Source organism: Dermacentor variabilis, chromosome 4 (assembly GCF_050947875.1).
Source record: "Dermacentor variabilis isolate Ectoservices chromosome 4, ASM5094787v1, whole genome shotgun sequence".
NCBI lineage: Eukaryota > Metazoa > Arthropoda > Arachnida > Ixodida > Ixodidae > Dermacentor > Dermacentor variabilis.
The window spans coordinates 51,066,535-51,078,750 of NC_134571.1; the positions used below are offsets into that span (position 1 = coordinate 51,066,535).

The 12,216-nt window shown below is 46.8% G+C and overlaps 1 protein-coding gene across 1 annotated transcript; it reads left to right on the forward strand.

The window, feature by feature from the left end:
- Nucleotides 1-7,185: 7,185 nt before the first annotated feature.
- LOC142579114 (uncharacterized) lies at nt 7,186-11,868 on the forward strand. Its single transcript, XM_075688996.1, has 3 exons — nt 7,186-7,426; nt 8,025-8,238; nt 11,433-11,868. The coding sequence occupies exons 1-3, from the start codon at nt 7,345-7,347 to the stop codon at nt 11,587-11,589; spliced, it is 453 nt and encodes a 150-aa protein (XP_075545111.1). The 5' UTR covers nt 7,186-7,344; the 3' UTR covers nt 11,590-11,868.
- Nucleotides 11,869-12,216: the final 348 nt, after the last annotated feature.

Consider the following 12,216-nt stretch of genomic DNA (forward strand, 5'->3'; position numbering starts at 1 on the left):
TAGAATCCTCTAGATTTCTCGAATCGGGTCCTCACAAAAGCCGATGAGTCAGCGTAACTTTTGAGCAACACCATGCGCACAGATGAAGCCAATTTTCACAGATACGCCCAAGTAAATTTGCATAATGCACACTATTGGAGTGACTCCAATCCACAGTGGGTAAAGCGCAATCGGCACCAGTACCAGTGGTCGTTCAATTTGTGGTGCGGAATTTACGCCGGTGCTATAATCGGTCCCATCTTCGATCACACACTGACTAGACAGCGTTACGTGGACCACATCCTTGAAGGAGTAGTGGATGCGTTTCTAAACGAAGTTCCGCTGTCACGTCTTCCACTGCTATGGTATCAGCAAGATGGGGCACCCGCACACAGCAGCAGCCGAGCTCGAAACTGGCTAGATGCGGCTTTTCATGCGCAATAGATTGGAAGGCGTGCACGGGCCTGTAAATTGGCTGGCTATAGGTCGCCTGACCTCTCTCCACTCAATTTATTTATTTGGGGTTATGTGAAAGATCGTGCTTACATGATCGAGACGGACGTCAGATTAGTTCAAAGCAAGGATAACAGGATGTCTGCCGTAGAATTCTGGCGTCGGTCATCAAGAAAGTCACTGAAGATGTGATAAAACGGATACAGTACTGGGCGTCGCTGTCCCTATTCGAACACGTCCTCTAGGCAGCAGCTGGTGTTCACCGCAGCTTACGAATTCATAGATAATAAGGGCACACTGAAATCTTTTTTTTTCTTTTTTCTTTTGCGCAGGTGTTCCGATTGCCAATTCGGGCTCATTTAGAAATGGTATATTTACTTTCTTGAACGCATCAGTTTTGCCCTTTCTCTACACGTGGGTCGCTTGGCGGTTTGTTTATTTCGCCTATTTTTTTTTTTTTGTCACGAACCTCTTTTTGCTGCACGCATACGCTCTCGTGAGAAATAATACCGTCACTTTAATTGGGCTTTGGTCCGAAGCAAGTTTCTGGCGCGAAATATAGCCGGGCGTGCACTCTTTCGATGCGGCGCGAGCATGAAGTCAGGATTTCGAAACGTTCTGTGCCTATTACATTGCTGTTCCCGTTTCGTGTGTGGTCATAGCGGCACCTCGGCCGTGTTATCAAGGGGCTCTTGTTATCAATGTGATCAGTCGGCCTTGAGAGTCGGATAGTAAGTGTGACGTAGAAATGAGAGGAAGGAACAGCTGCGAAGCCGCGAAACCTGCTGTTTGTGCTCCTTCCGTATCCATTATCAAGGTGATGCATTGTCTCTTCGGGTTTGCGACAGGCAATGCAGTTGCTTTCAATCAGCTTATTTGAGGGCGCTGCTTTATGATGTGAGTGGGAGCGCAGTCACGTGGTATTTTTCATATTTCGTGGAGTTTCTCTGCCAGTCGGATAAAATTGTAGGCAATTAGTACGTCGCTGAAAACACCGCACTTAGATGTCATTTGGGGGCGCCTACAAATGCCTCAAGTGTATAACAGCTGTGTCATACCAGTAATCATCTACGGGGCAGAAACCTGGAGGCTTACGAAAAGGGTTCTGCTTAAACTGAGGACGACGCAACGAGCTATGGAATGAAGAATGATGGGTGTAACGTTAAGGGGATAAGAAGAGAGCAGATTGAGTGAGGGAACAAACGCGAGTTAATGACGTCTTAGTTGAAATCAAGAACAAGAAATGGGGGGCATGGGCAGGGCATGTAATGAGGAGGGAAGATAACCGATAGTTATTAAGGGTTACGGACTGGATTCCAAGAGAAGGGGAGCGTAGCAGGGGGCGGCAGAAAGTTAGATGGACGGATGAGATTAAGAGGTTTGCAGGGACAACATGGCCACGATTAGCACATGACCGGGGTACCCTAACCGGGGTAGTTGGAGAAGTATGGAAGAGGCCTTTGCCCTGCAGTGGGCGTAGGCAGGCTGATGATGATGATGATTATGATGACAAATGCCTTATTGACACTTTGACAATTATGACAGTACTTGTCGAGTTAGATAATTAATTGCAATTGCCGAATTAAATCTCACTAACGAAGGAATTACTGGCGGTGGCTCTACTGTACTGGAAACAATAAGCACTAGGTTTCCTTCGAGTAACACAACGGCTCTTCTTTAAGCCTTGGTGCATGATAGTTGGGGCACCCTGTATATTTCACTCAGTAACCTAAATGAGGTAAAGCCGAATTCCCTCGAAATCAGAATCAACAGCAGTCGTGCGTAGCAGCGCTTATACTCGAACTCACAGAAAAAGAAAACAAAGAAGGCAGTCTGCAGTTTCACCGGAAAGGAGAAGCAGTATTAGTGATAGCGAAGATTACACCACCGAGGGACGCCAGATTTTTGGTGGTGCGAAAGGACCCAGGCTGTGAAAAAAAAAAGAACAGTCTCCTATATATACTATGAGGCGTTGTAAATTCTCATAATAAGGCCGTACTTCAGTGAACAATTCTTCTAAGTCACACGAAGTTTCTTAAATTATGGGGTTTACGTGCCAAAACAACTTTCTGATTATGAGGCACGCCGTAGGGGGGCACTCCGGAGATTTCGACCACCTGGGGTTCTTTAACGTGCACCTAAATCTAAGTACACGGACGTTATCGCATTTCGTCCACATCTAAATGCGGCCGCCGTGGCCGGGATTGGATCCCGCGACCTCGTTCTTAGTAACCCAACACCATAACCACTAAGCAACCACTAAGCAACGACGTGAAGGGAAGTAGTGCTTCTTGGAGCGAGGGGCGTATTCCCAGCAGATGTGGCTGTTGCTGACGAGGAGCTTCAGGTCAAGAAAGCGGGTAACTTCTTCTACAGGAAGTTCTTTAGTGAAGGTGAGGCCTTGGAAAATGGCCGGGCTTGCTGGGGTTCGTGTTGCCTTCTCGGCTCCTTGTGCAGAAAAGTGAACGCCAGTCAACCCCACAATGGTGCCTGCAGTAAGGGTCACACCTCGCGTCCTGCGCAGTGTAGCAAGGAAGTCGCCTACGAGATTCCCACCACATGTGGCAAAACGTATATCGGGCACACCGGACGGTGTCTGAAACGACCGGTTGCGAGAATGTGCGTGCTGCGCCAAAAACAAAAATGGGAGTAATCTCGCCGTCCATTGCGCCAATTGCGAATGCAAGACACAGAGGTTCTGCGCCAATACCGAAACAATTGAGCACGTGAAATCTTTGCAACCTTCACGATGATGCGCAAAGGCCCGATTCGCGTAAGCTTTCCTTCAGTCATTCTCATCGACAAGGAATACAGACATCTATTGAGTAGTCATTGACTAATCATTATGTTTTTGTTAGTTTTTACTGTCAGACCCATGCGCGACTGGAATTTTAACTCCCCCCCCCCTATGTTTCCTTCGCCCTTTCCTCCTTTTCAAGCTATATATTTGTATGCGCACAATAAAGCAACCATTGGCAGTCAGCTGCCGTTCTGTGTTTCAACCCTGTTTTTCTAGCATAGATGCACACCAACGAGCTCGCTTTCTGACCCTCTCAAGTCATTCAGTCACCCCTTCAGCGAAGGCCCCCAATCGAGGCCCCCTTCAGCGAAGAGGCCCCCTTTGGGGCTTCTTCGTGGTAGCTGCCGTGAACGGGAGAGGCGTATCTCCCCTTGTAGTCGGGAGGGTCAAGGGGCTGTACAGTTAAGGGCTGTACGAGGTACTTACCTCGAACTTGAGCTTATCCTGTTTCCCAGCAACCGCGGTCGTATAATAATGGGAATTCGTTGCCTTATCACGTCGCCTCCCCCAGCTCGCTTATACGGGAACTGCCTCGTCTCCTCCTCTTCTTCTGTCTACAGCTTTATCTGCGTCCCCTCTGGCCTCGCACGTTAGTAGAAAGGGAAGCGCTGCAGTTTCTGCAATGCTTCTGAGGGGAGTCACGGTTAATTACAGCTGTCAAGCGGCTATGTGGCGACGGCCAGGGAGCTCCAGAGGGCATTGTGCACATTCGACGCGGTGGGGTGAAAACGAGTTTCTCCCATCCTCTTTCCTCTCTTATTCGCTCTGAACCACCCCCCGACGCGGTGTGCGCGACAGCAGCCCACAGCAGCAGCAGCAGTAGTGGGAAATCGAAGGAAGAGCAAAGAAAGCTTCGCTTTAAAACATTTTTTTTTCGGTTACCACGTAATTTTCTTGCAGCCGTCATGCAGCCATGGTGGTGCGCCATGCTAAGGGCTAGAATTACTGTATATGCTACCAAAGGCAGCAGAGTTGCGCGAAGGTCCGCCATCTTGCCTGTCAAGGAACCAAAGTTATACGGCGAAGGCACACTCCGTTTTTGCAGACTTCATACCTAGCGCATCGCCGATCGACCGTGGACACTTTTACAACGCTTGTGAACCGCTTTTCCGCCTAATTGCACACAGAGTTCATCAAGACAGCTGACTAGATAACATAGTCCCATAGAAACCCGCTGCTTTTGTCAGCGCGCGGCGTTAGATGCGACGCGAATATTTGTTTTTTTTTTTGGACTTGGACTTTGTACATAACATGCGCTCGCAAGTGATTTACCTGTGCGCCATCCCCACACTTTTCACCTGATAACTGAAGGTTAAACTGATTATTCTATAGATACGCCGGCCAAATACAGCTTTCATTAATCCCGAGAGTAACGTTAGATCGCACTCCGACTATTCTAAAGGAATGCGTTGATAATGCTATTTTATTGAGCCCACGTATTCTACAAAAAAGTGCAGAGTAAAAGCTACATAAAAAAGGACAGTCTAAGCTTCAATATAAAATACAGTTTATTCAAAAACTAGCTAAACGTTGGCATTAGAGGTAAGCAGATACCCATCAACCTAACACATGTTTTCTTTGCGTAAAGACTGTTTGGCATTCTGATTTTGTATGAAGAGAGATGATCTGATCTGAAAAAGCGCTGATCTGAGAGCCAAACATCTTTTAGGCAGTAAAACCCCAATGCAATTTTCAGGGAAACAAAGTGTGTACCTCTATATAATACGATCACGGCACAACATAGCCAAATATTTTGATCTATAGCGAGCTGTATCAAGTTCATGTTCTTTTTCACACAGAAAAACTGTGCTGAAAATGACGAGGTATATAACCTAATTAGGTTCCAAAGCTCTCAACCTCCAGGTCTCCTAAGAACGTGTTACTGCTGAACCAACATCCCACTATTCGTATTTAAACTCTGGTACGCCTTCAGATTTGGTGTAAACATGCACCTTGCACGCACCTATACCAGCAGGCACTGAGAATCATAGCCATACTTGCAAGAAAGTCATTTTAATATGTGCCTCCTCACGCTCAGGTTTCCGAGCGTGATCCTCTCTGAGGGTGTAGCGAGTCGTATGTTTTTCTCTCAGAGGGGAAGATGTAGCTGCACTGCATAATGAAGTAAAACTAGCAAAGCCCTTGCCATATCTTACACGACGACGCACGGGCCTTTTTTTTTTGCTTCCTGCCCCACATAAACAGTAGATATATTTACCTAGTAATAATCTATATTGTGCCCACAAGCAACTAATGAAGCGCTGCATTATTAACTCAACTGAGGATGGCAGAAAACTGTTGCACCGATGGCGATGGATGCACGCAACCGCGCGTACAATTAACGCCATCAAATTAACCTTCCTGAAATTGGTAGTATACTTTGAGTTTCTTGTGTATACGTGTAAGGTTCCAGTTAGACGTAAGTTGGCTTTCCCTTGCGGCAGCATTTCTAACATTTAATTTAGTGCCCTCGAAGGCATATTGAAAGTTTCCAACGGCGCCCCCGACCCGCCTATAGCATAGAATATTTTCGAGCATACTTTTTACAACCTACGCTCTACTTCTACAAAATTTAATCCAGATATATTTGGTATTTTGCAAGCGGAAAACATTTTATTCTCGAGGCAAGGATTAAGAGGACAAACAACCTATTCACATAAATATGACAACATGACGCCCCGAAGCACCTGCAACGTTTGAATTTCTCCAGCATACAGTCCACTGAAGTGCACTTACTTGCGAAGTGCCATCCTAAGTCAGATAGTTCTTAAACAACGCACTGTTGAATATCCTATCAAGTTCCATTGCTGAATTTAGCGAAGGACGTTATACAATCCAAAGACCCCAATGCCAAAATTTTGGCATTTTTTTCCCCGAAACGCGCCTTATTATCTGAAATTCTTCCAGCTTTTTTCACACATCACCCGTGACATACCTAACGTCCACTTCGAATCGACCATTCAAAAACTCTGCTGCGCATGCGCGAAATAGGTATTTTCTAACCGAAATTCTCTCGGACCACTGACTGGGAGAACACAATATCTAACAGCTTTGCCTTTAACATCGCGGTACCCTGCGCACATGTCTATTCTTCAGGGTTCCCACGAATGACAACGATGTACATTCCTTTCCGGGTTAGCCAAGTGAGCCGAAGTAGGTGTGTGGGGTGACTATAAGGGGGACATGAATTCTTGGAATAAATTCTTGGAATGGCTTTGTGCTCGCGCTTACTCTCGAAAAAACAAGGGGGGGTCGCCAAAATAAATTTTGAGGGCTCTTTTCCAACGGACGTTTTTCTCTAGTTGGACAAAAGTTTCCAATACAAAGCAGCCACCATGAGCTACTCGTATCATCCTATTCCATAGAATGCGCAGGGGTTAGACAGGGCAAGCTGGCTCGTCCGTGGGAACAATACCCTCCAATTTTTGTATGGTGATACGAGGCTCGTACCGCCCTCGCCTCCTTCAGGCATTTCACTGGAAGCGCAGGGTGCCTTCAAGGACAGGCAGGTCGGCGAGGAGGGGGTGATAAGTGTTAGCACTGTAGGCTAAAGATATCCAACATCCTCGCCTCGCAACCATAGAACCTCACTGCGCTTGCACCCCTGCCCTTCTCCCGAAAAAGAATGCACGTGGTCCAGAAGATGATGACGTCGACTAAATAAAGAATTAAAAAGAGGTGGCACGGCTGCGTGAAAAAATCATTGGCAGGAGGAAGTCGTGTCGCACTGCTGTTGGAACCAAGCTCCTCCCTTTGACTGTCCCACACTGATTCTGCGTCGATGGTCGATGTTCTGGAGAGTTATCGTAGACATCGGCCCGGCATGGAATTTAGTCGCTTCAACGCCGCCTCGTGTTTGCAGTGGTTTGCTTGATCCGACAGGTAAGGCAAATCAGATTTCTCGTTCTTTTTTTGTTTGTTTGTTGCTTTCTTTGTCCAGCAATGCTCGCCTTTCAGCCACAATATACCGACGATAGCGCGAGGTGTTACAATGCTTGGTTCGTTTCAGCGTCACTTCGTGGCCACGTGTTACTCGTTCTGAAGACGATACGGGCAGCAAACTCTGAAGTGAAAGCCTGCAGGATTCTTACAGAAGACGCTCGCCTTTCGACATGTTTGTAAGCTGCAAGCTGGTCGTACCGGCGGTAATGCTGTATTTGGCGACATTAATTTGCCATGCCTCCTGTGGATCACGTGAGTCCAGAATCTTGACACCTATTGAGGATTTATTTTCTTCGATCTCTGTCGTGCACGGATCAGATATATACGAATAGGCCTGAATGCGTTCTTTATGCAACGAGGTTATATCAGAAATTTATATGATCAGCTTAGTAGGTGGCGTTCACTTGTTCAGGCTACGGGTGCTCATTGTACAAAGCGTTCTGGCGCATCTGGGGCGAGTCTCTGAAGCAAGCGAAAAACGTGGGATGCGGGCGCAAAATTTAGAAAATTATGATTTTTTTTTCTAATATTGCTCATGTTCGAAACATTTGTGTTGTTTAGCGGATGTAACGCATGCGAAACGAATATATACACTACAAGTTGATTTATTTATTAAGACGAATTATACAATTAGGCGGAATGCAAAAAAAAAAAAATAATCTGAGTATTTACAAGCGACGGCAAGCAACGTTACTTTGTTTCTGTTCAGCTGCGTGGCATTTTCATATTTTTAAATCTTGGTGCATGATAGTTGCGACACTCTATATACAGATATATACTGTATATATTGTGGTAAAGATGCACGCGTGGTAAGGCTCTCTCTTTTTTTTTCTTACTTTTTATGCTGCAGTTGGTCGTAACGACACCACTCTGGCACACGTTCGGGTTCGGAGAACGCTGTACGGAACTCCGGAAGAGAAGTTTTTCCAGCTCATGGCCTACTACAGGCTGAAAGTAGCCGTGAAGATGCAAAAGATTGAGTGTTACAAGAGGTCCTTCTGCCAGGTGGCGCGTGCCTTGGGTACGGGATCCTCCAAAACAACCTTCGTCGGCAGATTCATGAGGTGAATATACGTTATGTTCGTCTCTCTGTACTTACCCCTTCGCGACCGCCGCGTCTCAGTACTACAGAAATGGCGCGACAGACAAGTGCGCGTTGCTGAACACAAGCAGCGGAAGCCCGCTTTTGCCAAAACGTGGCCGCAGTTGTTGGCGTGGAAACCTCTCTTCGCTGTATAAGAGGCGACATTGATGGCAGGCAGAGGCCGCTTGCCCGTGTAGTCAATGTGACGCTTTTCGTAAGCGTGGACGCGAGGAAGGTGAATTAATACAACGGCCGGTCTGGAACACGCGCCCGAACGCGTAATCCAGTCCGGCCGTGAAATTATGTAGTACGTGCACGCTTTTGCTGCGCCGTCGTTGGGAGGCGCGTTGTAACTTTACAGGAAAGACCAGTGAAAAAGAGAAGGAATTCAGCAATGTTATAATTCTTGGCAGAGGCAGGGTCAAAGAAAAGCGCGAAATTCTGGAAGCTTGTTACATAGGTTTGCATGGTGATGATTGCATTAGCGCAACTTCAGTGCGCTTGCTCGAAAAGGAATTTTCTTTTTTAGATCGGTCGCGATAGATTCGGTGCATCTCTCCCCTTTGCCATTGCCTTGTATTTGTGGCTGGTTGTGCTGCGCATGCTCGGTTAGCCTTGCAGGGAATGTGCTGTTTTCAACAAAGCACAGTTAGTCCAGTCGTTGCGGTGTGAATTCCCTCCTCTTGTCATTCGTCTCTTTGACTGTTCTTCCCTGTAAATTAAATTAATTAAATTATGGGGTTTAACCTGCCAAAACCACTTTCTGATTACGAGGCACGCCGTAGTGGAGGACTCCGGAAATTTAGACTACCTGGGGTTCTTTAATGTGCACCTAAATCTAAGTACACCTTCCCTGTAAATGATGTACCAACTGGCTCGGATTTCGACGCTCCTACGTTATAGCTCATTACGTTATTTGTTTATGCGGCGGGGCTGTGCTAAGGCTAGTGTTTTAGAATAGTGCTGCCCAGTTGGGTCACCTGGCAGCTTTACGAGCGCTTGCGTATTCGCGCATGCGCCTGGCACTGAGTAGCTCTTGCGGACCAGACGAGCGCCTGCTCCGCAAGTGACGTCATGAAGAGACTGCGCGTGGTCCATCGTCTTCCAGGAGAGATCTCGGTTCGTTGACAAAACAAGCGGCTGCAGTTATTAAGAAACCTTGTTTCGAGGAAAGAAAACAAGAATAGGCCACCTTCGTTTCTCGCGTATTTCCTTCTTACTCTCGCCACGCGTGCGCTGATCAACGGAAAAAGCGCTGTGAGGTGGCGTCCTCGTATGGAAAAAGCGGCTATTGCCTGCGGTTGTTAGGAAAATGAAAGGAAGAGAATTCAGCGATCCGGGGGGGGGGGGCGTACATAATAGGGAAATCCAGAAGGGGCTGTATGGTATATTTGCAACATTTATAGTAGCGGCTATTATCGCAATTTATTCCTAACGTGCAGGACACATCATGGGTACCTGTTAGCTAGTGGGCACAATAGGCGGCACGGACCATTTGCGGACAAGGTGAGATTCCAAGAATTTGCAAGACTATCATGCACCCTTGTTCACGGGCCAGTGTGGAGCCGTTTCCAAAGCGGAAACACAACCTACCTCTGGCAATTCTAACCTCTTAGGCGCATATGCCGATATCTGGCACAAATAGGAGTTGTAGATCTGTGTTGGCAGAAGTAGATCTTCCGCCAAAACGTGAGACACGTTGACAGAATACATAAAGAAGACAGAAAAACCTTGTATGAAGCGGTTGAGTTCTAGAAGTTACTCGTTACAGAAATTTACAGAAATAATACTCGCTTTTTTACACAATCGAACGCCAGCTGACCGCGAAACTATACGTATCGTTCCCGCTTAATGCGTGCGGGGTTGTCGAGTGCAATCAAATTGTGCTGGCGCCGTATAACGTAAAACTGTTCCAATATGTTTTTATTCCAATCTCCTGACGTCAAATTTGCGTAATCGCCGACGCAAGCATCGGGCGGTCACTCGCGGGGTTGTCTGAACAAACCAATCAAATGTTCCCCTCGTGCATAGGAGCTCACTTTTGTTTGCTTGAAAAACGAATAACATTGCCTGCACTGAGCGACTTGTCTTATCTAATCGGCTCACAAGAGGCGAGGAGCATCCTCAAGTGGAGAGGGATTCGATGGGGCCGAGCCACTGCAGTGAATATTGATAACCGGATTAAGAGGGTGGTGCCGGCGTCTGCGATCGGTCCTCGAAAAATTATAGACCGATCAGCTTACTGTCCGTTGCCTACAAACTATTTACTAAGGTAATCGCAAATAGAATCAAGAACACCTTAGACTTCTGTCAACCAAAGAACCAGGCAGGATTCCGTAAAGGCTACTCAACAATAGATCATATTCAGACAATCAATCAGGTGATAGAGAAATGTGCGGAATATAACCAACCCTTATATATAGCTTTCATTGATTACGAGAAAGCGTTTGATTCTGTCGAAACCTCAGCAGTCATAGAGGCATTACGGAATCAGGGTGTAGACGAGCCGTATGTAAAAATACTGAAAGATATCTATAGCGGCTCCACAGCCACCGTAGTCCTCCATAAAGCAAGCAACAAAATCCCGCTTTCTCTTAGCTTAGTTTAATATTTCTGCCATGCTGCGACGTGCCATGTGAGGCAATTGAATATTCTAAACTCTCACAGAGGTTGTGAAGTATGGCGGACAACAACGCCTCATTAGTTCGCTGTCAACATGAGTGCTAATTATTGTCAATCAAAGCAAACAGCACAGAAAGCGTCGCTTACGTCGGTTCCCGCAGAGTGTGGGATCCAAATGATTTTTCTTCCATGTTTCTTTATTATAGCTGACGAACATTGTTTCTTTCTATATTTGCGCCTTCTACAAAGTTCTTTGTTAAACGCCGTGGTGGCCCAGTGGCACTTGCATTTTGCTGCTGCAGCACGAGGACGCGGGTTGGGCTCCCGACCACAGGCCGCATTCCGGTGTGGGCGGAACGCTTATCGGTATCTACAGGTTCATACGCTCACCTGAATTCGTACGGAGCCTTCCATTACGGCGTATCTCTTCCCGTGTGTTGCTTTAGGACGTTAGTACACACAAATCAATAAATTGGTTGTTTCTTGATCAGAGAGCAACTAAGAGCGCTGCATTATATATTCTTTTTTTTTTTCACTTTTCCAACACCGCAGGGGCGTAGCGGAGTTGCCTGACTCCCTCTTAGGAGCACTTGGCAAAGGGTGGATTGGCCAAGACTGCGCTCAGGCGTACAGGTCGTGCGACCGAGCCAAGGACTACGTCCGGCGCATTGTGGAAGCCGTGATAAACACTAAACCGAGCACGGAGTGACACCCGGCAAGGAGCAGCTCGTTGGAGACCTTTTATTTACACGGTGGACGAGGTTTACACCTCAAGAAGGAGTATTCTTCGGCGCCATCATTGCGGGTTCCGGCAGAAGTTGCGGATCTTCGAACGGACACCGGTGTTGAGAGAGCGTGCTCGCTGTTCTTATTAGGCAACGTCGAAGCATGTTAATAAATCACAATTTTGTGTAGCACCCCACACTTTGTGTGTGAATACTTGGGGGCAAATACGGAGAAAAAATGTGAGTGCGAAATTAAACAGAGCCGAAGAAATATTGTCGTGTCTGTTTCCTTTTTTTTTTGTCCTATTTTGCCCTCGCATATTTTTCGTTGACCCAACAACCCACCTTTCGAAGCTATTTACGGGTGTATGAGCGTGGACAGGTGGGTGTTTTAACTCAGCCCATACAGCGCGCTAGTTGGCTATTGCAATAGGCTGGTAATCTGGACTGCTGGCTTCGTAAGAGCTTATCAGTCATCGTGTTCTTTTACAATGGTCTCATCTTACGAATAGTTTCTCTAACCTGCTGCACTGAAGGCAACTGTGGTTATAAGCGCTCGTTTCGTTTGCACTTATTAAAGCATGGCAAACCGGTTTAAACTTTGCGATGTA

Coding starts and splice junctions, on each gene's coding strand:
- LOC142579114 (XM_075688996.1), top strand. CDS start 7,345: ATGTTTGTAAGCTGCAAGCTGGTCGTACCGGCGGTAATGCTGTATTTG. Junction 7,427..8,024: donor CCATGCCTCCTGTGGATCAC/GTGAGTCCAGAA, acceptor TTTATGCTGCAG/TTGGTCGTAACGACACCACT. Junction 8,239..11,432: donor TTCGTCGGCAGATTCATGAG/GTGAATATACGT, acceptor CCAACACCGCAG/GGGCGTAGCGGAGTTGCCTG.